Here is a 26,431-nt window from a genome sequence, read left to right as displayed (position 1 = left end):
GAGGTTGAGAAACACCGTCTGCTCCAGACCAGGAATGGGAGAACGGGGCACACATGCACAGACACAAGCAGCAGATGGCACGGGGTGCACCTCCACCTTTCACTTTCTGGGCATTCAGGCAGTGCTGGGTGTTGTCCGAGGCCAGCCTGTGTGGAGATACTGCGCGAGCTGGGGACTGACAGAATCAGCCTCTGGTCAGCCCAGCCAGTGGCTCAGAGTCCTCTGGGTTACCCTGAGGCTTAGAGTCTGCTTGTGCCAGGGTGCCGTGCTGGTGAGGATTTCCTGTGTCTCGGCAGGTTCTGGCTGCAGTTCAGTGCTGACAGAGGAGACGGGTTTGGACCTGCGATCACCGTGGACAACATCTCTCTCAGCCCAGAATGCTTCTTGGCCTGTAAGTACCCACAACTCCCTACACTGCACATTCTCTAAAGGCACATTGACAACCCCCTGGCACAGCATTCACTGACACTCACTGGCAACCCCAGAGCACACTAACATTAACACTAACATCCAGCTTCAGGGAACAGCTCTCATCGACGACAGTCTCACTGGCAGCGCCTGGGCACAGTTCTCACTGGTGAAAGGCTCACTGACAGCGCCTGGGCACAGTTCTCACTGACGACAGGCTCACTGTCAGTGCCTGGCCACAGTTCTCACTGACAACAGGCTCACTGACAGCACCTGGGCACAATTCTCACTGACGACAGGCTCACTGTCAGCGCCTGTGCACAGTTCTCACTGACGACAGATTCACTATCAGAGCGCCTGTGCACAGTTCTCACTGGTGACAGGCTCACTATCAGAGTGCATGGGCACAGTTCTCATTGGTGACAGGCTCACTGTCAGAGCGCCTGGGCACAGTTCTCACTGGTGACAGGCTCACTATCAGATCGCCTGGGCACAGTTCTCACTGACTAGTATTAAGGGACTGTCCTTCACTAAGGCTGTAGGAACTGAGTCTCTTCATTCTTGAACAGAGAAGACTGTGAGGAGACTGATACAAGTATTAAGGGACTGGCCTGCACTGACAGACTGAAGGAACTGAGTCTCTTCAGTCTTGAACAGATAAGACTGTGAGGAGACCGATACAAGTATTAAGGGACTGTCCTACACTGACAGACTGAAGGAACTGAGTCTCTTCAGGCTTGAACAGAGAAGACTGTGAGGAGACTGATACAAGTATTAGGGGACTGTCCTACACTGACAGGCTGAAGGAGCTGAGTCTGTTTAGTCTTGAACATTTAAAACTGAAAACAAGAGGCATTTCTTTACACAAAGGGTGTTAGGAGCACGGAACAAGCTTTCCAGCATGTTGTTGAAGCTGATACCCTCATTTCTTACAGCAGCTGGATCAAAGCCTCAGATCAATTAACTACCAGCTACCTAAGATGGACAGATCTTGTTTCAGTCTTCTCTCATTGATAAACATTCATATGATCTTAGATTTGTGAAAGTGAGCTTAATCTTGCCAGTCTGGGTCCATGTGGGGCTTTTTGCTCCTTTGTGTTTTAGCGGAATTTGTTTGCAGTTACTAGCTTGTAGCAGCTCATTAGGAAACTGAGGGCCATCCTCCTCGCTTCCCTGCACTTTGCTGGATGCTCCACAGAAGAGGCCCTGCAGGTGCAGAAGAGCCCCGCTGCTCCACATAAGAGCTGCATAGATGGGGAAGATGAGTTTTCTCCCCTGTTGAGGAACTGACAATTACAGCAAGATATACTGTAGCTCCACTGTAGTGCTGCCCAGAGACTAACATCGGTGAATATCATTAGAGGCCCAGCTGACTAACCCATTCACATCACTTGTTTTACAGCCCAAAATGAGCACCAGGGGAATTTAGCTGCAGATCTCTCCCTTGAGCACTCTCGATTTCCTTTCAGGGTTTGAAAGAGCCGGTCTGTCTGTTTTTTTCTGCAGAAAATAGATGGCAATGATGCTCCTGAACAATTTATTGCATTGGCTCCCGAACATATAGAGCACAGTGATGACCAACATCATCAGAAGGTCAAACAACAGTTGTGCTGAAAAACATACCCCAGAGGGTACTGACTCTACTGCCTCTGTCTCTGATTCGCATTCACACTGCCTCTGATTCTACTGACATCTTCTCAGATTCCACTGATATTGTATGTGACTCCACCCCACAGAGAGCAGTACAGTCAGTGACTCTGCCCACAGAGAGAGGTACAGTCAGTGACTCTGCCCACAGAGAGAGGTACAGTCTGTGACTCTGCCCACAGAGAGGTACAGTCAGTGACTCTGCCCTCACAGAGGTACAGTCAGTGACTCTGCCCTCAGAGAGCAGTACAGTCAGTGACTCTGCCCACAGAGAGCAGTACAGTCAGTGACTCTGCCCACAGAGAGAGGTACAGTCAGTGACTCTGCCCACAGAAAGAGCTAGTCTGTGATTCTGCCCACAGAGAGCAGTACAGTCAGTGACTCTGCCCACAGAGAGAGGTACAGTCAGTGACTCTGCCCACAGAAAGAGCTAGTCTGTGATTCTGCCCTCAGAGAGCAGTTCAGTCAGTGACTCTGCCCACAGAGAGCTACAGTCAGTGACTCTGCCCACAGAGAGCTACAAATGTTTCATCTGTGGAGCCTTCTTCGGGTGACACACCCAAAGAAGGCTCCACAGCCGAAAAGTTGTTTAGCCTTCTTCTCTTTTCAGCATGGAATAAAGCTATTATTGTACTTGTTCTGTTGTAAAAGGACTGTCTGCTCATGTGCAGGTTTGTGCACGAGAGGTGGCAGCAGAGCGCGATGCTCTCAGCACTCAGACATCTGTACGCACAGCTGGAGCTCACCGGCACGCGTTGATTAATGTTCTGTTTGCAATCAATGCAAATTTACATCCTCAGCGTTAATGGTGTTTATCAGCAGCCTGGCAGCTCTGTGGACTGTCTCCTTTCAGGCAGGGCACTGTGTGATTTGCTGATGCTACAGAAAAACAGGCAACACTTCACATTCTGCCCCTAATTACTCTGCGATTAAAATGCAATTACTCCAGATTTCCACACTATCGCCTGTACTTTAAACTTGCTTCAGATTCAGTTCCATACCTGCGGTTTCCAAATCCATCCATGTCTCTTTGTCCTTTTCAGAATTCTCATCCTATTAAGCTGTGCAGTGTGCAGAGTAGGACTTTGCCACAGCACGATAGCTTTGCAGATGATAGATTAAATCACAGGGATTTAAAATGGATTGCAGTTATAGTCACAACAAATAAAAATCCCAAAGTCATCTTCTCTTCTGGTTGTTACAAGGGGTAGAATGTGTGACACCCACGCCCCGGAGGAAACCTCTGGGGAGCCCTGCTAGTTCTTACTTTTTTGTATCTTTCTCCTTGCCCTCTCTTAGCCAATGGGGACCTTCCACCCCAGGTCACCCCGGTGACGGTCGCCACGGTGCCTCCAGAAGTGACCAATGAGCACTTGGTGATCGATCCGCCAGAAGAGCCTGTGTCTGACCCTGGTAAGACCCCAGCCAGGAACCCAGGTACAGCTGTCATGTCGCAATGTGCCAACAATGTGTCAACAGGTTGCTGCTGGAAGAGGTGTTAGTGGGGCCAGCAGGGGGCGCTCACCCTGCGGTCCATGTGGGTCCTAATACCCCAGTATAGTGACGGGGACACTATACTGTAAACAGGCACCGTCCTTCGGATGAGACGTAAAACCGAGGTCCTGACTCTCTTTGGTCATTAAAAATCCCAGGGCGTCTCTCGAAAATAGTAGGGGTGTAACCCCGGCGTCCTGGCCAAATTTCCCATTGACCCTTACCAATCATGGCCTCCTAATAATCCCCCTCTATGAATTGGCTTCATTATTCTGCTCTCCTCCCCACTGAGAGCTGGTGTGTGGTGAGCGATCTGGCGCACTATGGCTGCCGTCGCATCATCCAGGTGGGGCTGCACATTGGTGGTGGTGGAGGGGATCCCCATTACCTGTAAAGCGCTTTGAGTGGAGTGTCCAGAAAAGCGCTATATAAGTGTAAGCAATTATTATTATTATTATTATTATTATTATTATTATTATTATTATTATTAACATGCCTCAGCCCTGTGGCTTTAAAGTGCTGCTTTACCCTCTGTGTTTTTAGCTGCACACTCCCCTTAAACCAGCGCTGCCTGGCTCAGATCCTGAAGTATCTCCCAGTTTACAGAACTGGTCAAATTACAGCACAAATGTAATAAATGAATATATTGGAAACTCAAACAGTCCAACCAGAGGATGAAATCACCAGTTCCTTCAGAAACACTCTTTAACTTCCTGCTGGATCACCATGCTGGAGCCCTCATTCAGTAGGTACACTCTCACTTCTACACTAGACTATGAGACGTGTTGGAGAAGTTTTTATCCCTCCCCTTAAAAGACGGTCAGGAGTCCGTCTCAGCAGTTAAAAGACGTTTTTATTTCATGTGCATAGGAGATGCTAAGTGTATTTTTCTCAAAGTAATTAAAATAGAACAGTCCTTAAATATTTTTCTGTCACGCTTCCCTGTGCTTACAAGATCGGCAGTGTTCCAAAATCACACACATCTTCCTACTGTACCTCCCTATTTGTTAAAGATAACTTCTATGAATACAATTGGTTACTAAGGTTCATATTACGCATTCCTATATAGCAGTATAGAATTACATAGTAGCGCTCGTGTCCATCATTCTTCCAGTCCAGTTCAAACCAGTTCTAAATGTCCACCTTATTGGACATTATTGCATCTTCTGCAGTGTGTAGAAAGTTCACAGAGACCCTCTCAACACAGGTTACAAACGAAAGGAGGCCATTCAGCTCCTCTTAACATTTAGTAACCAGAACAGGGTGTCCAGTCCTGGAGGGTCAGTGTGTCTGCAGGGTGTCCAGTCCTGGTCCTGGAGGGTCAGTGTGTCTACAGGGTGTCCAGTCCTGGTCCTGGAGTGTCAGTGTGTCTGCAGGGTGTCCAGTCCTGGTCCTGGAGGGTCAGTGTATCTGCACGGTGTCCAGTCCTGGTCCTGGAGGGTCAGTGTGTCTGTAGGGTGTCCAGTCCTGGAGGGTCAGTGTGTCTGCAGGGTGTCCAGTCCTGGTCCTGCAGGGTCAGTGTGTCTGCAGGGTGTCCAGTTCTCCAGGGTCAGTTTGTCTGCAAGTTTTCTAGGTCTGTATAAAAAGGAACATCTAGAAAGCTGGAAAAGTTGCCTAATTGGTGTGACCTTGGTCAAAAATTGATTGAGTTGATTGAGCTCATTAAGAGCTGAACTGGAATGGTAACACACAGAAACACTGGCCCTCCGAGAGAAGAACATTGATCTGAGAATCCCATCTAGTTAAATAAACAACAGAAGAAAAAATGTCACTGTTATTTTATCACAAGGCTAAAGCAGTTTAAAGCAGATCAATTCACATTTAATAAGCCAATATGCTGGTGAAACGAAACATTTGTTTCTCTTATTTGTCCTGCCAGCAGACACTGAACCTCTTCTACTTGAACAAGAACTTTGCAGACAGCTAAAGCTTTATTAGTAAATGTCAGCCGCGTGCCAATAGAAAACCTTTTGGAAAATATCATTTATTTTGAGCCCAAGAGCTTTATGTTCAGATTTTTGTTCAGCTGTGCCTGCTGCACACTCTTTCTTCTCTCGAAATGCAGGATGCAGCAGTTTGTGACGATCAACACAATTTCCCTTGTGTTCGTTTGACGTTCTGCCTGATTAAACTGCAACAAATTCCATTGCTGATCATGACATGTGTTGATTACAGGGTCTGGCTGATGTGTTAATTGGAACTGCTCTAATATGTAAACAAAATAACAGTTGTTTTCTGAAGCAACACTGAAACACGAACCAGAGCACAGGTGAAAACTGTGTGAAAGTGTATTTCACACAGAGATGCAATTCTTTACACAAAGAGCTGTAGGAGCAGGGACCAACTGTGCACCCATGTTGTTGAAGCCTATACCCCGGATTCCTTGAAGAAACAACTGCATGAGATCCTACAGTAGGATCAATTAACTACTAACTACCAAGCAGGCGTTTATAAGAATTTGGGCTTGTTACCATTCTTATGTTTAAATTATGCAAACAGCTCATTTGCTTTTTTGTTCCTCAGTTTAGAATAACTTTATAAAATCAAATTGAAAATTCATTACCCATCCAGCTTTACTGGGGAACAGATGTCCATTGTCCTCGTGCAGTCTTGGTCCCTGTGTCTTACTTGCCCTGTCCTCCAACAAGCTGAGGGCTCCAGTCCACTGTACTGGAATTCGCTTACTCAACAGCATGCTGGCCACACAGCTGGAGGTATAGACTCTTCTATGAGCTGCTTTTGTGCACAGCCGATAGCAGGTCATATATTTTTGCAAGAACCTCTTGAATTGTAAATGACTTTGTTTCATGTATGGTTATTGCTGTAGCTCTGGGAGGTAGAGTTTGTGTTGCTTGGGTGTTATCGGAGACCTGCTGTGAGAGTTGGATTACTTTTTAATAAGAGTGGTGACAGTAACTGCAATGATGACAGTGATGGAAGAGGAGGACGAACCAGGAGATGAAGGGAGAGCGTGAGAAGGAAGAGGAAGAAGAGGAGAAAGATGAGTTAACCCCCCCGCCAACAGGAAACAGGATCATGAGGAGTGCACTTCCTCTCCCGACAGGAAATGGGAACGTGAGGAGATGAGGAGTGCACTTCCTCTCCCGACAGGAAACGGGAACGTGAGGAGATGAGGAGTGCACTTCCTCTCATGACAGGAAACGGGAACGTGAGGAGATGAGGAGTGCACTTCCTCTCATGACAGGAAACGGGAACGTGTGGAGATGAGGAGTGCACTTCCTCTCATGACAGGAAACGGGAACGTGTGGAGATGAGGAGTGCACTTCCTCTCCTGACAGGAATCGGGAACGTGAGGAGATGAGGAGTGCACTTCCTCTCCTGACAGGAAACGGGAACGTGAGGAGATGAGGAGTGCACTTCCTCTCATGACAGGAAACGGGAACGTGTGGAGATGAGGAGTGCACTTCCTCTCATGACAGGAAACGGGAACGTGAGGAGATGAGGAGTGCACTTCCTCTCCTGACAGGAAACGGGAACGTGAGGAGATGAGGAGTGCACTTCCTCTCATGACAGGAAACGGGAACGTGTGGAGATGAGGAGTGCACTTCCTCTCATGACAGGAAACGGGAAAAGGAGGAGATGAGGAACACACTTCCTCTCCTGACAGGTAACAGGAACGTGAGGAGATGAGGAGTGCACTTCCTCTCCTGAAAGGAAACAGGAACGTGAGGAGATGAGGCATGCACTTCCTCTCCTGACAGGAAATGGGAACAGGAGGAGCTGAGGAGTGCACTTCCTCTCCTGACAGGAAAGAGGAACATGAAGAGATGACGAGTCCACTTCCTCTAATGACAGGAAATGGGAACGTGAGGAGATGAGGAGTGCACTTCCTCTCCTGACAGGAAATAGAGGCTTGAATCTCCACACTCCTCTCCCATTAGGAAATAATAAATGAATGTTTTGGATGCTGGTTCAGAAAGTGTCAGGGCAGAGAAAGGAGCTGCGTTAGGACAGCCAGTGAGGGTCGAGACTTCTGCCTCTAACAGCTCGTTGCTCTTAGACACTACTACTCCCTGAGCACTGGTATGAAGACAGGTGTTGATCACACTTTAAATACTGTATATATAGTTTTCTTTTACACACCACACACAGTAAGCTTCATGCACATTGCTTGACAAAGATGACGCATGTGCACCGTATGTTTTTTGGGAGTGTGTAGGACTGCGGGCACTTGGCCAGAGCTGCCATCTTGTCTGAACCTGCCATCTGCTCATCACACACACACTGTGCCAGCATATCCCCCCCCACACACACACAGCCTTCTGGGAAATGTAGTTCTGGCCAAACCTGCCATCTTGCCTTAATCTGCCATCTCCTCGCAATAAACACTGCGCCAGTCTGAGCTCTGCCTCTCTCGTATGTGCAGTTTCAATGGAGAACCTGATATTCAGCACCTGCGGGGCCACAGGGTCACGAGGGCCCACACCCACACAGTGCAGCAACGCCTACCGCCACAGCAAGGTCAACGTCACCGTGGTGACAGAGGGGCCGCTGAGGGGTGTCCAGATCTGGAGGATCCCAGCGACCGGCGACTACAGGTAACGCAGGCAGGATGAGCACAAAGGGAGCCCAGGTAAAGTGCACCCCATCTTCTGAGAGCAAGACCGAAGATTTCAAGCAGAAAGAGACACTGTGTCCAGGTGTCTCTGATCCTGTCTGTCTGTATTTCCATCTCTCTGTGTCCACGTGTCTCTGATCCTGTCTGTCTGTATTTCCATCTCTCTGTGTCCAGGTGTCTCTGATCCTGTCTGTCTGTATTTCCATCTCTCTGTGTCCACGTGTCTCTGATCCTGTCTGTCTGTATTTCCATCTCTCTGTGTCCAGGTGTCTCTGATCCTGTCTGTCTGTATTTCCATCTCTCTGTGTTCGTGTGTCTCTGATCCTGTCTGTCTGTATTTCCATCTCTCTGTGTCCAGGTGTCTCTGATCCTGTCTGTCTGTATTTCCATCTCTCTGTGTTCGTGTGTCTCTGATCCTGTCTGTCTGTATTTCCATCTCTCTGTGTCCACGTGTCTCTGATCCTGTCTGTCTGTATTTCCATCTCTCTATGTCCAGGTGTCTCTGATCCTGTCTGTCTGTATTTCCATCTCTCTGTGTCCACGTGTCTCTGATCCTGTCTGTCTGTATTTCCATCTCTCTGTGTTCGTGTGTCTCTGATCCTGTCTGTCTGTATTTCCATCTCTCTGTGTTCGTGTGTCTCTGATCCTGTCTGTCTGTATTTCCATCTCTCTGTGTCCACATGTCTCTGATCCTGTCTGTCTGTATTTCCATCTCTCTGTGTTCGTGTGTCTCTGATCCTGTCTGTCTGTATTTCCATCTCTCTGTGTTCGTGTGTCTCTGATCCTGTCTGTCTGTATTTCCATCTCTCTGTGTCCAGGTGTCTCTGATCCTGTCTGTCTGTATTTCCATCTCTCTGTGTCCAGGTGTCTCTGATCCTGTCTGACTGTATTTCCATCTCTCTGTGTCCAGGTGTCTCTGATCCTGTCTGTCTGTATTTCCATCTCTCTGTGTTCGTGTGTCTCTGATCCTGTCTGTCTGTATTTCCATCTCTCTGTGTTCGTGTGTCTCTGATCCTGTCTGTCTGTATTTCCATCTCTCTGTGTCCGGGTGTCTCTGATCCTGTCTGTCTGTATTTCCATCTCTCTGTGTCCAGGTGTCTCTGATCCTGTCTGTCTGTATTTCCATCTCTCTGTGTCCAGGTGTCTCTGATCCTGTCTGTCTGTATTTCCATCTCTCTGTGTTCGTGTGTCTCTGATCCTGTCTGTCTGTATTTCCATCTCTCTGTGTCCACGTGTCTCTGATCCTGTCTGTCTGTATTTCCATCTCTCTGTGTTCGTGTGTCTCTGATCCTGTCTGTCTGTATTTCCATCTCTCTGTGTTCGTGTGTCTCTGATCCTGTCTGTCTGTATTTCCATCTCTCTGTGTTCGTGTGTCTCTGATCCTGTCTGTCTGTATTTCCATCTCTCTGTGTCCAGGTGTCTCTGATCCTGTCTGTCTGTATTTCCATCTCTCTGTGTCCAGGTGTCTCTGATCCTGTCTGTCTGTATTTCCATCTCTCTGTGTCCAGGTGTCTCTGATCCTGTCTGTCTGTATTTCCATCTCTCTGTGTTCGTGTGTCTCTGATCCTGTCTGTCTGTATTTCCATCTCTCTGTGTCCAGGTGTCTCTGATCCTGTCTGTCTGTATTTCCATCTCTCTGTGTCCAGGTGTCTCTGATCCTGTCTGTCTGTATTTCCATCTCTCTGTGTCCAGGTGTCTCTGATCCTGTCTGTCTGTATTTCCATCTCTCTGTGTCCACGTGTCTCTGATCCTGTCTGTCTGTATTTCCATCTCTCTGTGTCCAGGTGTCTCTGATCCTGTCTGTCTGTATTTCCATCTCTCTGTGTCCAGGTGTCTCTGATCCTGTCTGTCTGTATTTCCATCTCTCTGTGTCCAGGTGTCTCTGATCCTGTCTGTCTGTATTTCCATCTCTCTGTGTTCGTGTGTCTCTGATCCTGTCTGTCTGTATTTCCATCTCTCTGTGTCCAGGTGTCTCTGATCCTGTCTGTCTGTATTTCCATCTCTCTGTGTCCACGTGTCTCTGATCCTCTCTATCCATGTCACAGGATCACAGGTTACGGTGCAGCAGGGGGGCGCAGTGTAGAGGTCACCGAGAGGTCACACGGCGTGTATGTCGTTGCGGAATTCCTGCTCCAGAAGGACGAGCTCCTCTACATCCTGGTGGGCCAGCAGGGAGAGGACGCCTGCCCCAACGTAAGTGTCTCAGTCACCCCGACAGCGGGTCCGATCGCAGTCGTGTTCCAGGCACCCTGCTGGCACCGGGCAGGTTACACTCTCACACGCAGGCCTGGGCCAAATCCAGCCTTTGAAGTTCTTATATTCCTCTCCCACATGATGCCAGAGGGGTCAGATAGGAGTGGAGGTCGCAGGACAACCAGCAAACCAACCAGCAAACCAACCATCCAATTCAGTGTCATGGGAACGCCGCAGCGTCTCGGCAAGCAGCAAGGATACCCCTTCCACTGGAATTGCGCCCCAGGAATTGAACCAGGGCCCCAGCACTGCAAGCTGTTCTATCACTATACCTCCCTGCAGGGTGCCCATGGAGCTGGAATCTGATTTTGGAGGACCTCCTGGACCCCCAGGGCCCCAGACAGGTGGAGGACGGAGACAGGAAGCAGGATGCTAGCAGGTGCAGGCTGGGAGCAGGCCCTGCCCTGGGGCCGCAGTGCGCCGGCGCTGACGCTCCGGCTTGGGATTGGATTCGTCTGGCGTTGTGCGGTGGAATGTTGTCAGAACCCGGAGCCCGGGAGTCCAATCCAGGGATCTGCGGCTGCAGCAGACTGGCTTGCTGTAATACAGCTTGAAATTGGATTTTTGAGCTGAATCTGCGGGGAGCGCTTGTGTCTCGTGACTCCCTGTCCTCCCCCCCCCCATGAAGCACGCTGACAGGGTGGGCCGCAGCGGGATCAGGAACTCTCTCAACGGAACTCCATCGCCACTCGGATTCTCAAGTTCATTTGTTCAGTGAAGACAAGAGGGTTCAAGTGAATCGATTGAGCACCCACAAGTTTGACCCTCTGTTTCTCCTGGACCCAGTCCGTTTGAAGTTCTTGCGGGTTTAATGAAACCTGAGCCAGTGCTATGTCTGGATGCTCTGTGTGGCGTGGCCGCTAGCAGATTTGAGAGAATCAGTACTTGCAGATCTCACGGCCCTCTCGCTCTCTCCCTGTTCCCCTGTCCTGCAGCCTGACCCCGCCTTCAACCAGCTGTGTCTGGGGGAGAGCAGCCTGACGGACAACAAGACCAGGACGATGACGGCGGGAGGGGGCGGGGGCGGGGGCGGAGCCACCTACGTGTTCAAGGCAAGTGTGAGCGGGCTGTTTGTGACATCATCGGCAGGGAGTGTCATGGTAACACAACCTCAGTTCAGACCACTGGACTGGTTCTATAGTCCCAGCAGAATAAGGACTGTAAAAAACACATCTGGTTTGGTGGTGCATTTTTACAGTAGGGCAATCTTACAGTCTTTGAGCTAAAGCTGTTTTTTTTTCAGCATAGGTCTTTGCAGGCAAATGGAGGGCCGTGCCTCGTTAGATTTTACTGTGGTATGCAATAGAGAAAGCAGTGATCCTAGTGAAAATATATCAGGATAAACTCTTATACGGTGTGCAGTGTGAGATTCAGGCTTAGTAGTGTCGCAGTGGTCAGGGACTCTGGTCTTGTAACTGGCAGCTTTTTAACCATTCTTAACCCCTCAACCCAGAGCTGTCTGGCAGATTGGTCACTGCCAGCGCAAGCACAGGCCGGGCCTGGATTCCCAGGAGAATCAGGGAATGACGCCGGTGGACCAGTAGGGGGCACTGTTCCCTCAATCCCGAAAGGGGCCATGGAGCTGCGCTGTTGTTCCAGCTGATGAGACACTAAGCTGAGCTCTTCGTTACAGTCCCACCCATTAAAAACTCCACCAGACCTGCTGTTAGAGCAGGGGTACTAACCTCATGCCCTGGAGCTACATGTATGTTGAATACTCCCTGATAAGCCTAATAACGTTTGGCTGACACTTTTATCCAAAGCAACATATATTTACAGCCGGGTATTCTATCAGAACAGTTCAGGTCAGGTGCTGGCTAGGGGCACAGCAGCAGTGTCTGTCATGGAACTCGAACCCGCAACCCCCAGACCCGAGCCCAGAGCCCTGGCCCCAGGCGTGGGGAGCCGGTGTGTGTGACCGGCTGTGTGTGTGGTCAGGCCTGTGCTGTGCTTCCAGGTGGTGGGAGGGGTCCCGGTGCCCCTGCTGATCGCGGCCGGGGCCGGGGGGCGGGGCTACAGCAGCGGCCAATCGAAGGACGAGGAGGAGGAGGAGCTTCTCGAGACCGACCCCTCTGTCCCGGGGCAGAACGGCCGTTCGGGCGCTGCAGGTAACGTCCCAGGGCGATTCCAGACCTGATTGACAGGAGCTGGAGGGCCCTGAATTGAATGAGTCTCCTCCTTTCTCCCTGTGCACTGTGCACCGGACTAGCTGATGAGCTGACTCATCAGTCAAGAGACCCCTGTGAGCTGTTCGGTATCGACTGTGGTCCCAGAGGTCGGGTGGGGGGTGGGGGGGGGAGTCTAGGGTTCTGGGGTTCCTCTGCTTCACAGCTACACATTTGTGACTCACTCAGAGCTGCACACAAGTGCTGAAACTGAAACCCTATGCCATCAGAGCTCAAGAAGATTGATGGATATCTGTGTGAGTGATGTGTGTTTTGGGGTGCTGTGGGGGACCCTGTTCTGATGACTGTCTCGCTGCGTGATGTGATGTTTTGGGGTGCTGTGGGGGACCCTGATCTAATGTCATCTCTCTTGCTGTGTGATGTGTGTTTTGGGGTGCTGTGGGGGACCCTCTTCTGATGACTGTCTCGCTGTGTGATGTGTGTTTTGGGGTGCTGTGGGGGACCCTCTTCTGATGACTGTCTTGCTGTGTAATGTGTGTTTTGGGGTGCTGTGGGAGTCGCTGTTCTGATGTCATCTCTCTTGCTGTGTGATGTGATGTTTTGGGGTGCTGTGGGGGACCCTGATCTAATGTCATCTCTCTTGCTGTGTGATGTGTGTTTTGGGGTGCTGTGGGGGTCGCTGTTCTGATGTCATCTCTCTTGCTGTGTGATGTGTGTCGTAGGGGTGCTGTGGGGGACCCTGATCTAATGTCATCTCTCTTGCTGTGTGATGTGTATTTTGGGGTGCTGTGGGGGACCCTGATCTAATGTCATCTCTCTTGCTGTGTGATGTGTATTTTGGGGTGCTGTGGGGGACCCTGATCTAATGTCATCTCTCTTGCTGTGTGTCGCAGGGGGTGGTGGTGGCTGGAATGACACTTCTCCAGTGCCCTGGGCAGGACAGCCCCTGGTCCTGGGGGCGCTGGGGGGTCAGCCGTGCCCCCAGTCTCTGCCCGGCTGGAAGACCCGAGGGGGATTTGGGGGCGGTGGAGGGGCCTGCTCCGCAGGAGGGGGAGGAGGAGGGTATATCGGTACGTCCCAGGAGCACAGCCAGCCAGCCAGAGGACACCCCTCTGAGCCCCACACCGTGTCAGACATTAAACACACACTGAACATTAACATACATTACACTCTCTCTCACACAGTTACACACACTGAACTGTCACACACTCACTCTCTCACACAGCCACACACACTGAACTGTCACACACTCACTCTCTCACACAGCTACACACTGAACTGTCACACACTCACTCTCTCACACAGCTACACACACTGAACTGTCACACTCTCTCTCACACAGTTACACACACTGAACTGTCACACACTCACTCTCTCACACAGCTACACACTGAACTGTCACACACTCACTCTCTCACACAGCCACACACACTGAACTGTCACACACTCACTCTCTCACACAGCTACACACTGAACTGTCACACACTCACTCTCTCACACAGCCACACACACTGAACTGTCACAGACTCACTCTCTCACACAGCTACACACTGAACTGTCACAGACTCACTCTCTCACACAGCTACACAATGAACTGTCACAGACTCACTCTCACACACAGCTACACACTGAACTGTCACACACTCACTCTCTCACACAGCTACACACTGAACTGTCACACACTCACTCTCTCACACAGCTACACACACTGAACTGTCACACACTCACTCTCTCACACAGCTACACACTGAACTGTCACACACTCACTCTCTCACACAGCTACACACTGAACTGTCACACACTCACTCTCACACAGCTACACACTGAACAGACTCACTCTCTCACACAGCTACACACACTGAACTGTCATTCACTCACTCACATAGTTACACACTGAACTGTCACACACTCACTCTCTCACACAGCCACACACACTGAACTGTCACACACTCACTCTCACACAGCTACACACTGAACAGACTCACTCTCTCACACAGCTACACACACTGAACTGTCATTCACTCACTCACATAGTTACACACTAAACTGTCACACACTCACTCTCTCACACAGTTACACACTGAACTGTCACACACTCTCTCACACAGCTACACACTGAACTGTCACACACTCACTCTCTCACACAGCCACACACACTGAACTGTCACAGACTCACTCTCTCACACAGCTACACACTGAACTGTCACAGACTCACTCTCTCACACAGCTACACAATGAACTGTCACAGACTCACTCTCACACACAGCTACACACTGAACTGTCACACACTCACTCTCTCACACAGCTACACACTGAACTGTCACACACTCACTCTCTCACACAGCTACACACACTGAACTGTCACACACTCACTCTCTCACACAGCTACACACTGAACTGTCACACACTCACTCTCTCACACAGCTACACACTGAACTGTCACACACTCACTCTCACACAGCTACACACTGAACAGACTCACTCTCTCACACAGCTACACACACTGAACTGTCATTCACTCACTCACATAGTTACACACTAAACTGTCACACACTCACTCTCTCACACAGCCACACACACTGAACTGTCACACACTCACTCTCACACAGCTACACACTGAACAGACTCACTCTCTCACACAGCTACACACTGAACTGTCACACACTCACTCTCTCACACAGCTACACACACTGAACTGTCACACACTCACTCTCTCACACAGCTACACACTGAACTGTCACACACTCACTCTCTCACACAGCTACACACTGAACTGTCACACACTCACTCTCACACAGCTACACACTGAACAGACTCACTCTCTCACACAGCTACACACACTGAACTGTCATTCACTCACTCACATAGTTACACACTGAACTGTCACACACTCACTCTCTCACACAGCCACACACACTGAACTGTCACACACTCACTCTCACACAGCTACACACTGAACAGACTCACTCTCTCACACAGCTACACACACTGAACTGTCATTCACTCACTCACATAGTTACACACTAAACTGTCACACACTCACTCTCTCACACAGTTACACACTGAACTGTCACACACTCTCTCACACAGCTACACACTGAACTGTCACACACTCACTCTCTCACACAGCCACACACACTGAACTGTCACAGACTCACTCTCTCACACAGCTACACACTGAACTGTCACAGACTCACTCTCTCACACAGCTACACAATGAACTGTCACAGACTCACTCTCACACACAGCTACACACTGAACTGTCACACACTCACTCTCTCACACAGCTACACACTGAACTGTCACACACTCACTCTCTCACACAGCTACACACACTGAACTGTCACACACTCACTCTCTCACACAGCTACACACTGAACTGTCACACACTCACTCTCTCACACAGCTACACACTGAACTGTCACACACTCACTCTCACACAGCTACACACTGAACAGACTCACTCTCTCACACAGCTACACACACTGAACTGTCATTCACTCACTCACATAGTTACACACTAAACTGTCACACACTCACTCTCTCACACAGCCACACACACTGAACTGTCACACACTCACTCTCACACAGCTACACACTGAACAGACTCACTCTCTCACACAGCTACACACACTGAACTGTCACACACTCACTCTCTCACACAGTTACACACTGAACTGTCACACACTCTCTCACACAGTTACACACTGAACTGTCACACACTCACTCTCTCACACAGCTACACACTGAACTGTCACACACTCACTCTCTCACACAGCTACACACTGAACTGTCACACACTCACTCTCACACAGCTACACACAGAACTGTCACACACTCACTCTCTCACACAGCTACACACTGAACTGTCACACACTCACTCTCACACAGCTACACACAGAACTGTCACACACTCACTCTCTCACACAGCTACACACTGAACTGTCACACACTCACTCTCTCACACAGCTACACACTGAACTGTCACACACTCACTCTCACACAGCTACACACAGAACTGTCACACACTCACTCTCTCACACAGCTACACACTGAACTGTCACACACTCTCTCACACAGTTACACACTGAACTGTCACACACTCACTCTCTCACACAGCTACACACTGAACTGTCACAGACTCACTCTCTCACACAGCTACACACACTGAACTGTCACACACTCTCTCACACAGTTACACACTGAACTGTCACACACTCTCTCACACAGTTACACACTGAACTGTCACACACTCACTCTCTCACACAGCTACACACTGAACTGTCACAGACTCACTCTCTCACACAGCTACACACACTGAACTGTCACACACTCTCTCACACAGTTACACACTGAACTGTCACACACTCACTCTCTCACACAGCTACACACTGAACTGTCACAGACTCACTCACTCACACAGTTACACACTGAACTGTCACAGACTCACTCTCTCACACAGCTACACACTGAACTGTCACACACTCACTCTCTCACACAGTTACACACTGAACTGTCACACACTCACTCTCACAGAGCTACACACTGAACTGTCACACTCACTCTCACACAGCTACACACTGAACAGACTCACTCTCTCACACAGCTACACACACTGAACTGTCACACACTCACTCTCTCACACAGTTACACACACTGAACTGTCACACACTCACTCTCTCACACAGTTACACACACTGAACTGTCACAGACTCACTCTCACACAGCTACACACTGAACTGTCACACACTCACTCTCTCACACAGCTACACACTGAACTGTCACAGACTCACTCTCTCACACAGCTACACACACTGAACTGTCACACACTCTCTCACACAGTTACACACTGAACTGTCACACACTCACTCTCTCACACAGCTACACACTGAACTGTCACAGACTCACTCACTCACACAGTTACACACTGAACTGTCACAGACTCACTCTCTCACACAGCTACACACTGAACTGTCACACACTCACTCTCTCACACAGTTACACACTGAACTGTCACACACTCACTCTCACAGAGCTACACACTGAACTGTCACACTCACTCTCACACAGCTACACACTGAACAGACTCACTCTCTCACACAGCTACACACACTGAACTGTCACACACTCACTCTCTCACACAGTTACACACACTGAACTGTCACACACTCACTCTCTCACACAGTTACACACACTGAACTGTCACAGACTCACTCTCACACAGCTACACACTGAACTGTCACACACTCACTCTCTCACACAGCTACACACTGAACTGTCACAGACTCACTCTCTCACAGCTACACACTGAACTGTCACACACTCACTCTCTCACACAGCTACACACACTGAACTGTCACACACTCTCTCACACAGTTACACACTGAACTGTCACACACTCACTCTCTCACACAGCTACACACTGAACTGTCACAGACTCACTCTCTCACACAGCCACACACACTGAACTGTCACAGACTCACTCTCTCACACAGCTACACACACTGAACTGTCACACACTCACTCTCTCACACAGCTACACACTGAACTGTCACACACTCACTCTCTCACACAGCTACACACACTGAACTGTCACACACTCTCTCACACAGTTACACACTGAACTGTCACACACTCACTCTCTCACACAGCTACACACTGAACTGTCACAGACTCACTCTCTCACACAGCCACACACACTGAACTGTCACAGACTCACTCTCTCACACAGCCACACACACTGAACTGTCACAGACTCACTCTCTCACACAGCTACACACTGAACTGTCACAGACTCACTCTCTCACACAGATACACACACTGAACTGTCTCTCTCTCACGGCTGCACACCAAGCTGTCACAGACTCACTTCTTTCCTGCTGAGCCTGAGCCTGTGTCTTTCTCGTTACTGCAGTATGAGGGGTGTTTTTTCACTGACTGAGCTTGCTTTCCCGCTGTAGTTTCTTCAGCAGTCGCTCTGGGTGAGCCGTTCTGTCTGCCATCACAACACAGACTGCAGCCTGTTGGGCGTTTTCTTTCACACACTGTGCCTCGTGCCCTGAGGTTCCAGTAACCAGCTTGTAATTCCTGGTTCAGCCTCCTGAGAAACGCCTGTGCAGATGCCTGTTGAAGTCAGTTTTTGAAACATCACCCTGTAAGGTGCCACGTCAGTAGGGAACTTGCTCATTTCCTGTCATACCCCTCCCCGCCCACAGGTGGCAGCACCTCACAGGACGATGATCCCACAGAGGACGGGGGGGATGGGGTCTCCTTCATCAGCCCTGAGGGCAAAGCCTACCTCATGCCTTTGAAAGGTAGGACACGAGGACCAGGAGCCACCTGTCAACGCCTGTGTATTGTGAGCGTAACAGCGGCATGCGCATTGTGCTGCTGCTGAAGGTTTAGGAATGGGGCTCTCAGATCAGAGCACTTCTCTGCTTACCCAAGCTAAAATCTGTCTAAGAGAGACGAGGTTTCTCCTTCAGCCCCTCCACGCAAGTGGTGGCCAGGCCCGGGTCAGACTGTCTCTGAGTGGAGCCGCTGGGCAGCGGACAGTGTCCTGGGCTGGAATTTCACCTGGCTGAAACACAGAGATCCTCCAGGGTGGGCACTCCAGTCAGAGCGAGCTTGATAACCGCCTCTCTCCCCCTGTCCCCCTGTCTCCCTGCCCCCTGCCCCCCATCTCCCATCCCCCTGACCCCGTCTCCCTGTCCTCTGTCCCCTGTCCTCTGCCGCCCTGTCTCCTGCCGCCCTGTCCCCTGCCCCCCATGTCCCTGTCCCCCTGTCCCCCTGTCCCCATCTCCCTGTCCCCCTGTCTATTGCTGCTCTGTCCCCTGTCTCCTTCCGCCCTGTACCCATCCCCTGTCCCCCTGTCCCGTCCTCCTGTCCCCTGCCGCTCTGTCCCCTGCCGCCCTGTCCCCTGTCCCCTGCCGCCCTGTCCCTGCCCCCTGTCCCCTGTCCCCTGTCCCCTGCCACCCTGCCCCATGACCCCTGCCGCCCTGTCCCTGCCCCTGCCCCCTGCCCCCTGCCCCCTGTCCCCTGTCCCCTGCCGCCCTGTCCCCCTGTCCCCATCTCCCTGTCCCCCTGTCCACTGCTGCTCTCTCCCCTGTCTCCATCCGCCCTGTCCCCATCCCCTGTCCCCCCCGTCCCTGTGCGCAGTCATGGAGAGCCACGGGGAGGTGCTGATCTCCATGAGCCTGAACTGCAGTCACTGCGAGTCGGGAGAGTGCCGGCAGGAGAGCAGCTCTTTCCAGATAGAGTGCTTCTGCGAGCCGGGGAAGCTGCTCGCCCCCGACCGAGTGTCCTGCCTGAACGCCACAGGTACCGCCGTTCCGCCCGGGCCGCAGCGCAGGTCTTGTGTGACCTTTGCACTCAAGCAATACACACCCAGTACAGTTTGAGGAGCAAGCCTTGTTTCCACATCACAGGTGAGGCTGCACACTGCTGGTGGTGGAGGGGAGTCCCCATTACCTGTAAAGGGCTTTGAGTGGAGTGTCCAGAAAAGTGCTATAGAAGTGTGAGGAATTATTATTACACAGGACACTCCACTCAAAGCCCTTTAGTGTGTAGCTGTGTGAGAGAGTAAGTGTGTGACAGTTCAGTGTGTAGCTGTGTGAGAGTGAGTGTGTGACAGTTCAGTGTGTAGCTGTGTGAGAGAGTGAGTGTGTGACAGTTCAGTGTGTAGCTGTGTGAGAAAGTGAGTGTGTGACAGTTCAGTGTGTAGCTGTGTGAGAGAGTGAGTGTGTGACAGTTCAGTGTGTAGCTGTGTGAGAAAGTGAGTGTGTGACAGTTCAGTGTGTAGCTGTGTGAGAGAGTGAGTGTGTGACAGTTCAGTGTGTAGCTGTGTGAGAGTGAGTGTGTGACAGTTCAGTGTGTAGCTGTGTGAGAGAGTGAGTGTGTGACAGTTCAGTGTGTAGCTGTGTGAGAGAGTGAGTGTGTGACAGTTCAGTGTGTAACTGTGTGAGAGAGTGTGTGACAGTTCAGTGTGTAGCTGTGTGAGAGAGTGAGTCTGTGACAGTTCAGTGTGTAGCTGTGTGAGAGAGTGAGTGTGTGACAGTTCAGTGTGTAGCTGTGTGAGAGAGTGAGTGTGTGACAGTTCAGTGTGTAGCTGTGTGAGAGAGTGAGTGTGTGACAGTTCAGTGTGTAACTGTGTGAGAGAGTGTGTGACAGTTCAGTGTGTAGCTGTGTGAGAGAGTGAGTGTGTGACAGTTCAGTGTGTAGCTGTGTGAGAGTGAGTGTGTGACAGTTCAGTGTGTAGCTGTGTGAGAGAGTGAGTGTGTGACAGTTCAGTGTGTAACTGTGTGAGAGAGTGTGTGACAGTTCAGTGTGTGTAACTGTGTGAGAGAGTGAGTGTGTGACAGTTCAGTGTGTAGCTGTGTGAGAGAGTGAGTGTGTGACAGTTCAGTGTGTGTAACTGTGTGAGAGAGTGAGTGTGTGACAGTTCAGTGTGTAGCTGTGTGAGAGAGTGAGTGTGTGACAGTTCAGTGTGTAGCTGTGTGAGAGTGAGTGTGTGACAGTTCAGTGTGTAGCTGTGTGAGAGAGTGAGTGGATGACGCACCGGCAGCTGTAGTGCGCCAGAACGCTCCCCACACACCAGCTCTCAGTGGGGAGGAGAGCAGAGTGATGAAGCCAGTTCATAGATGGGGATTATTAGGAGGCCATGATTGGTAAAGGCCAGGAAGACATTTGGTCAGGACACTGGGTTACACCCCTACTCTTCAAGTAGCCTGGGAGTTTTAATGACCACACAGAGTCAGGACCTTAGTTTTACATCTCATCCAAAGGACGGCGCCTTTTTACAGTATGGTGTCCCCATCACTATACTGGGGGATTAGGACCCATACAGGCTGCAGGGTGAGCGCCCCCTGCTGGCCCCACTAACACCTCTTCCAGCAGCAACCTTAGCTCCCATCCAGGTACTGACCAGGCTCACACCTGCTGCGCTTCAGTGGGCTGCTGGTTGTGGGTTGTGAGTTGCAGGGTGATATAGCTGCTATTAGTTATTAGTTAGTGGATCCAAGGTTTTCTGACTGCTTTACTGGAAGATCTCATCCAGCTGTTTCTTGAGAGAAATGAGGGTATTGGCTTTAACAACATGGCCCGGTAGTTTCCACCTGTGTGCTCCTGGTGGTGTTTCATGGTGGGCTCTGAAGAAGTTTACAATCTTATAATCCTCCTCAGCCCCCCCCCACCAAGGCCACTACACAGCCTTCACACATCGTACACACTTACACACATCACACCTGCAGCCACACAACCCACACAAGGTCTCAGGCTCCATGCCCATTCCTGCTACATGGAACCAGGAAGAAGATCAAATGAGTAAATAGCACACACTGTACTGTAGTTGAAATGTTCTGCATGCAGTAATTGGGTTGTAGGTTTAGAGAATGCCAATATTTTTAGCTGTAATTGATAAAATCTCAGTTATAGTCCTCCTGCTGTAAAGCACATTTTAAGCGAACACAAGATGTGCTTTAAATGATGCTGATGCAGAGCCTGTGGAGTCACCACTGGGAAGAGCTCAGATTTAAGATAAGATTATATAATTTTATTGTCCCTCCAAAAGGAGGGAAATTTTGTCTTTGGCCTCACCAAACAAAACTACAAAAAAATAGTCAACTCCACATAAAAAATAAATGTAAAAAAGCAATAGCCCTAGCAACACTACAATACATATAGCACAGATACAGCACCCAGATCTCACTCTGCCCCTGTTACACTATCATTACAACCATCCGATAGCTTCATATAGGGAGAAATCACTTTGCTGTGTTTGATCTGCCGATTGCACAGGAATCAAAGGCTTTCTTGTATACAGTACGTTTCTCTTGCTCATAGGCTTTCTAACACACATCCCCAAAGACAGCTGTTGGAAATGGGAATGAAGAGTGTTGGAGGGGTCATCAACGATAAGATGAGCCCTCCCTTGAACTGCAGTATAAGATATCTCTGTACTAGTATTTATATTGACATATTTAATATTACAATATCTCCTAGCAGTAGTCAAACTTCTGGTCCAATTCCCTTTACTTTTAATACTCAGCCTACCATACCACACAGTGATATCAAATGTAGGACGCTTTCTACCAGCCTTATATAAACCCTCTCTAACACATTTTTATTCACCAACAAACCCTTTCAGCTTCCTGATCACAAATATAAGCTGACCAGCCTTCTTAAAAACGCAACTGGTAGTCTCTGGAAAGTTTGAGTGTTCATCTATTACTGTCCCGAGGTATTTAAAACCTCCACCGGCTGGTTAATAAGAGATAGAGGTTGAAAATCTAACGTACAGCACTAATATCGCATGTAGCCAAGTAGTTCTGCGGTTTAGTCAAGAGTAATATGCAACATACTTGACTGACACCACCTTTCCAGTTGACAGTATCTGTTCCAAGTGAGTCTCTATCACTGCCAGTAGATAATCCCACGAAGGCAATACCACCCGTGCGCTTTAACAGATTAACAGAAGTTCTCCACGTTATCTTTGCCTGCATATAAATGGAAATTAACCAAAGTGACAAAACACAGCCCTGGGGAACACCAGTACTGTATTTAAAACAATTTCTTTTGAAAATCCATTGTATAGAAGAACACACTGTGGGTGACCTGTTGGAAAATCCGTTATGCATTTTATAAACCTTATAAGTTAACTTCCAAACCCAAGAACTGTTCCAATAGCATGTGGGTCTGGAACATATTAGATGCTGAACTAAAATCAAGAAATCAAATACGTGCATCTGACTATTGTACATGACTAGCTCTGAAATTCACTCTAGTCAAAGCTGCATATTCAGTCCCTTATAGTTCTTTATAAACCAATTGCAACTGAGATTTACAAACATCCCTCTCCACACTCCTAGCCTATAGGGCGGTGAGTGTTACCAGGCGAGAGTCACTTAGTGCTTTGGCCTTAGGTTTTGAGGTACAGGTACAATAGGCAAAACTTTCCACATATTCGGAACAATTCAAAAAGCAAGTAGTGCCTGAAATCAATGAGTTAGAACTCCCCTAAGCCGATTATCTGCACCTTTCCCCACAAGCCATCTGGGCCAGGTGCCATGTGTGGCTTAATCTGGGAGACACTTAACCACCCCTGTGTCACTCAGCCGCAGAGGTGAACTTCTGGGAATCCCCTCAATTATCTCATTACATTTATCTGTAGGATCAACATGTTAAATCTTCCATAAAAATGAAGATCATTCACAAAGGGTGAGCTAGTAGCACAATTCTCATTCCGTGTTTCCCCACCTCTACCCATCATTGCATTAAGCCTCTTCCACGCTGGCTTAGGGTCGCCTAAACAGATCCCGTTCTCAACTCTGTCTTGCAAATCCATTTTAGCCTTCCTCGTTTTTGACCTAAAGTCCCTGTCTTTCCCCTTGACTCCAGGGGCTCACATGGGGCTCTCCCCAGAGGGACCGTGAATCCTTAAAACTCGACACGCTGTGCACCTACTCCCTGTATTTCCAGCTTTTACAATCCACATTCTTTCACTGCCCGTCTGTAGCCTGATGAGTCTTGCTGATTTCCTGTACATTGTTGGCATTATGGGGTTGTCTGCATGGGGTCTAGAGAGGAAGTTCTTTTTTTTTTACAGTTTTTCAAAGAAGCCACAAAAGCCAGATTTCTTTACACAAAGGGTGGTGGGAGTGTGGAACAAGCTGCCCAGCCATGTTGTTGAAGATGATACTCTGGCTTTTTGCAGGAAACAGCTGGATGAGATATTGACATCATTCAACTACTAACTAAAAAACAGTCCAGACTGGCCAAATGGCTCCTCCTGTTTCTAACCTTTCTTATGATTTAATGTTCTTGAAATGTGGGGACATGTGTTAGAGCACTCCTGGCATTGTGCACCTGGATGTTCAGAAAAGCCTTTTTTCCCAGATACCCTTTGTCCTTGGGGTTGTATAGTGGGGTTGTGTCGGTGCCTGTGTCCCTGTAGATGGATGTGCTGGATTGTCTCTCCACAGAGATTCACCCCCTGAACACCCAGCCCCATCTCTCTGAGCTAGCCCTGGGCCTGTCCGTGGGCACCTCAGCCCTCATCGCTGCTCTGCTGCTAACAGTCTCTGCCTTCATGATCAGTGAGTAATGACAACTTCAGCCTTCAATACAGCTTGTAACACTGACAGACAGAGAGAGACAGACGAACTGTAATACTGACAGACAGAGAGAGAGAGACGCACTGTAACACTGAGAGACACACAGACCAAGAGAGACACTGAGAGACACAGAGACACACTGTAACACTGAGAGACACCCAGAGAGAGGCTGAGAGACACAGCAACACACTGTAACACTGAGAGACACCCAGAGAGAGGCTGAGAGACACCCAAACCCAGAGAGACGCTGAGAGACACAGCAACACTCTGTAACACTCAGAGACACCCAGAGAGAGGCTGAGAGACACCCAAACCCAGAGAGACGCTGAGAGACACACTGTAACTCTGAGAGACACACAGACCCAGAGAGACACTGAGAGACACAGAGGCACACTGTAACTCTGAGAGACACTGAGACACACACAGACCCAGAGAGACACAGAGACACACTTTAACACTGAGAGACACAGAGACACACTGTAACTCTGACAGACACTGAGACACACACAGACCCAGAGAGACACACTTTAACACTGAGAGACACAGAGACACACTGTAACTCTGACAGACACAGAGACACACTTTAACACTGAGAGACACAGAGACACACTTTAACACTGAGAGACACAGAGACACACTGTAACTCTGAGAGACACTGAGAGACACACAGAAACAGAGAGACACAGAGACACACTGTAACTCTGAGAGACACTGAGAGACACACAGAAACAGAGAGACACAGAGACACACTGTAACTCTGAGAGACACTGAGAGACACACAGAAACAGAGAGACACAGAGACACACTGTAACTCTGAGAGACATTGAGAGACACACAGAAACAGAGAGACACAGAGACACACTGTAACACTGACAGACATGGAGACACATTGTAAAACTGAGTCAGACACACAGACCCAGAGAGACGCTAAGAGACACAGAGAGACATGTGGAGACGCGCACACACACCTGCACACTGTGCCACACAGTGTCCGTGTCTGTCTGACTCCGCAGTGTACCGCCGGAAGCACACGGAGCTGCAGTCCATCCAGCTGGAGCTGCAGAGCCCGGACTGCAAGCTGAGCAAGCTGAGGACCTCCACCATCATGACCGACTACAACCCCAACTACTGCTTCGCTGGCAAGACCACTTCCGTCACAGACCTCAAGGAGGTGCCGCGGCGCAACATCTCCCTCACCAGGTCAGTGCTGCAGCAGGGCTGGGGGTCTGGGGTCTGGGCTACAGGAGAGCTCTGGGGGTCTGGGGGTCTGGGGCTACAGGAGGACTGAGGGATCTGGGGGTCTGGGCTACAGGAGACCTGGGGGTCGGGGGGCGGGGGCTACAGGAGAGCTCTGGAGGTCTGGGGGTCTGGGGCAACAGGAGGGATCTGGTGGTCTGGGGCTACAGGAGAGCTCTGGGGGCCTGGGGTCTGGGCTACAGGAGGACTGAGGGATCTGGGGGCCTGGGGCTACAGGAGGACGGGGATCTGGGGGTCTGGGGCTACAGGAGGCCTGGGGGTCGGGGGGCTGGGGCTACAGGAGGACTGAGGGATCTGGGGGTCTGGGGGTCTGGGGCAACAGGAGGGATCTGGGGGTCTGGGGCTACAGGAGGGCTCTGGGGGTCTGGGGGTCTGGGGCTACAGGAGGGCCCTGGGGGTCTGGGGGTCTGGGGCTACAGGAGGGCTCTGTGGTTGGGGGTCTGGGGGTTTGGGGCTACAGGAGGGCCCTAGGGGTCTGGGGGTCTGGGGCTACAGGAGGGCTCTGGGGTCGGGGGAACTTTGAAGAAGACTTTCTTCCACATCTCTGCAGTATCCAG

At 50.0% G+C, this 26,431-nt stretch overlaps 1 protein-coding gene across 1 annotated transcript in view; it reads left to right on the top strand.

The window, feature by feature from the left end:
- alk (ALK receptor tyrosine kinase) overlaps positions 1 to 26,431 on the top strand; it is a 255,900-nt gene that overhangs the window by 214,979 nt on the left and 14,490 nt on the right. Inside the window, exons 10-20 of the mRNA XM_088626040.1 lie at positions 297 to 391; positions 3,355 to 3,492; positions 7,937 to 8,108; positions 10,174 to 10,321; positions 11,317 to 11,433; positions 12,339 to 12,489; positions 13,401 to 13,577; positions 18,723 to 18,821; positions 19,666 to 19,827; positions 24,486 to 24,599; positions 25,631 to 25,817. Coding sequence (XP_088482166.1) covers positions 297 to 391; positions 3,355 to 3,492; positions 7,937 to 8,108; positions 10,174 to 10,321; positions 11,317 to 11,433; positions 12,339 to 12,489; positions 13,401 to 13,577; positions 18,723 to 18,821; positions 19,666 to 19,827; positions 24,486 to 24,599; positions 25,631 to 25,817 — 1,560 coding nt within the window. The remainder of the gene's footprint in view (positions 1 to 296; positions 392 to 3,354; positions 3,493 to 7,936; positions 8,109 to 10,173; positions 10,322 to 11,316; positions 11,434 to 12,338; positions 12,490 to 13,400; positions 13,578 to 18,722; positions 18,822 to 19,665; positions 19,828 to 24,485; positions 24,600 to 25,630; positions 25,818 to 26,431) is intronic.

The sequence above is a fragment of the Lepisosteus platostomus genome, chromosome 3 (genome assembly GCF_059453375.1).
Source record: "Lepisosteus platostomus isolate fLepPlt1 chromosome 3, fLepPlt1.hap1, whole genome shotgun sequence".
Taxonomy (NCBI): Eukaryota; Metazoa; Chordata; class Actinopteri; order Semionotiformes; family Lepisosteidae; genus Lepisosteus; species Lepisosteus platostomus.
Note: the sequence above shows the minus strand (reverse complement) of the source record. Positions and strands in the feature narration are given on the sequence as shown.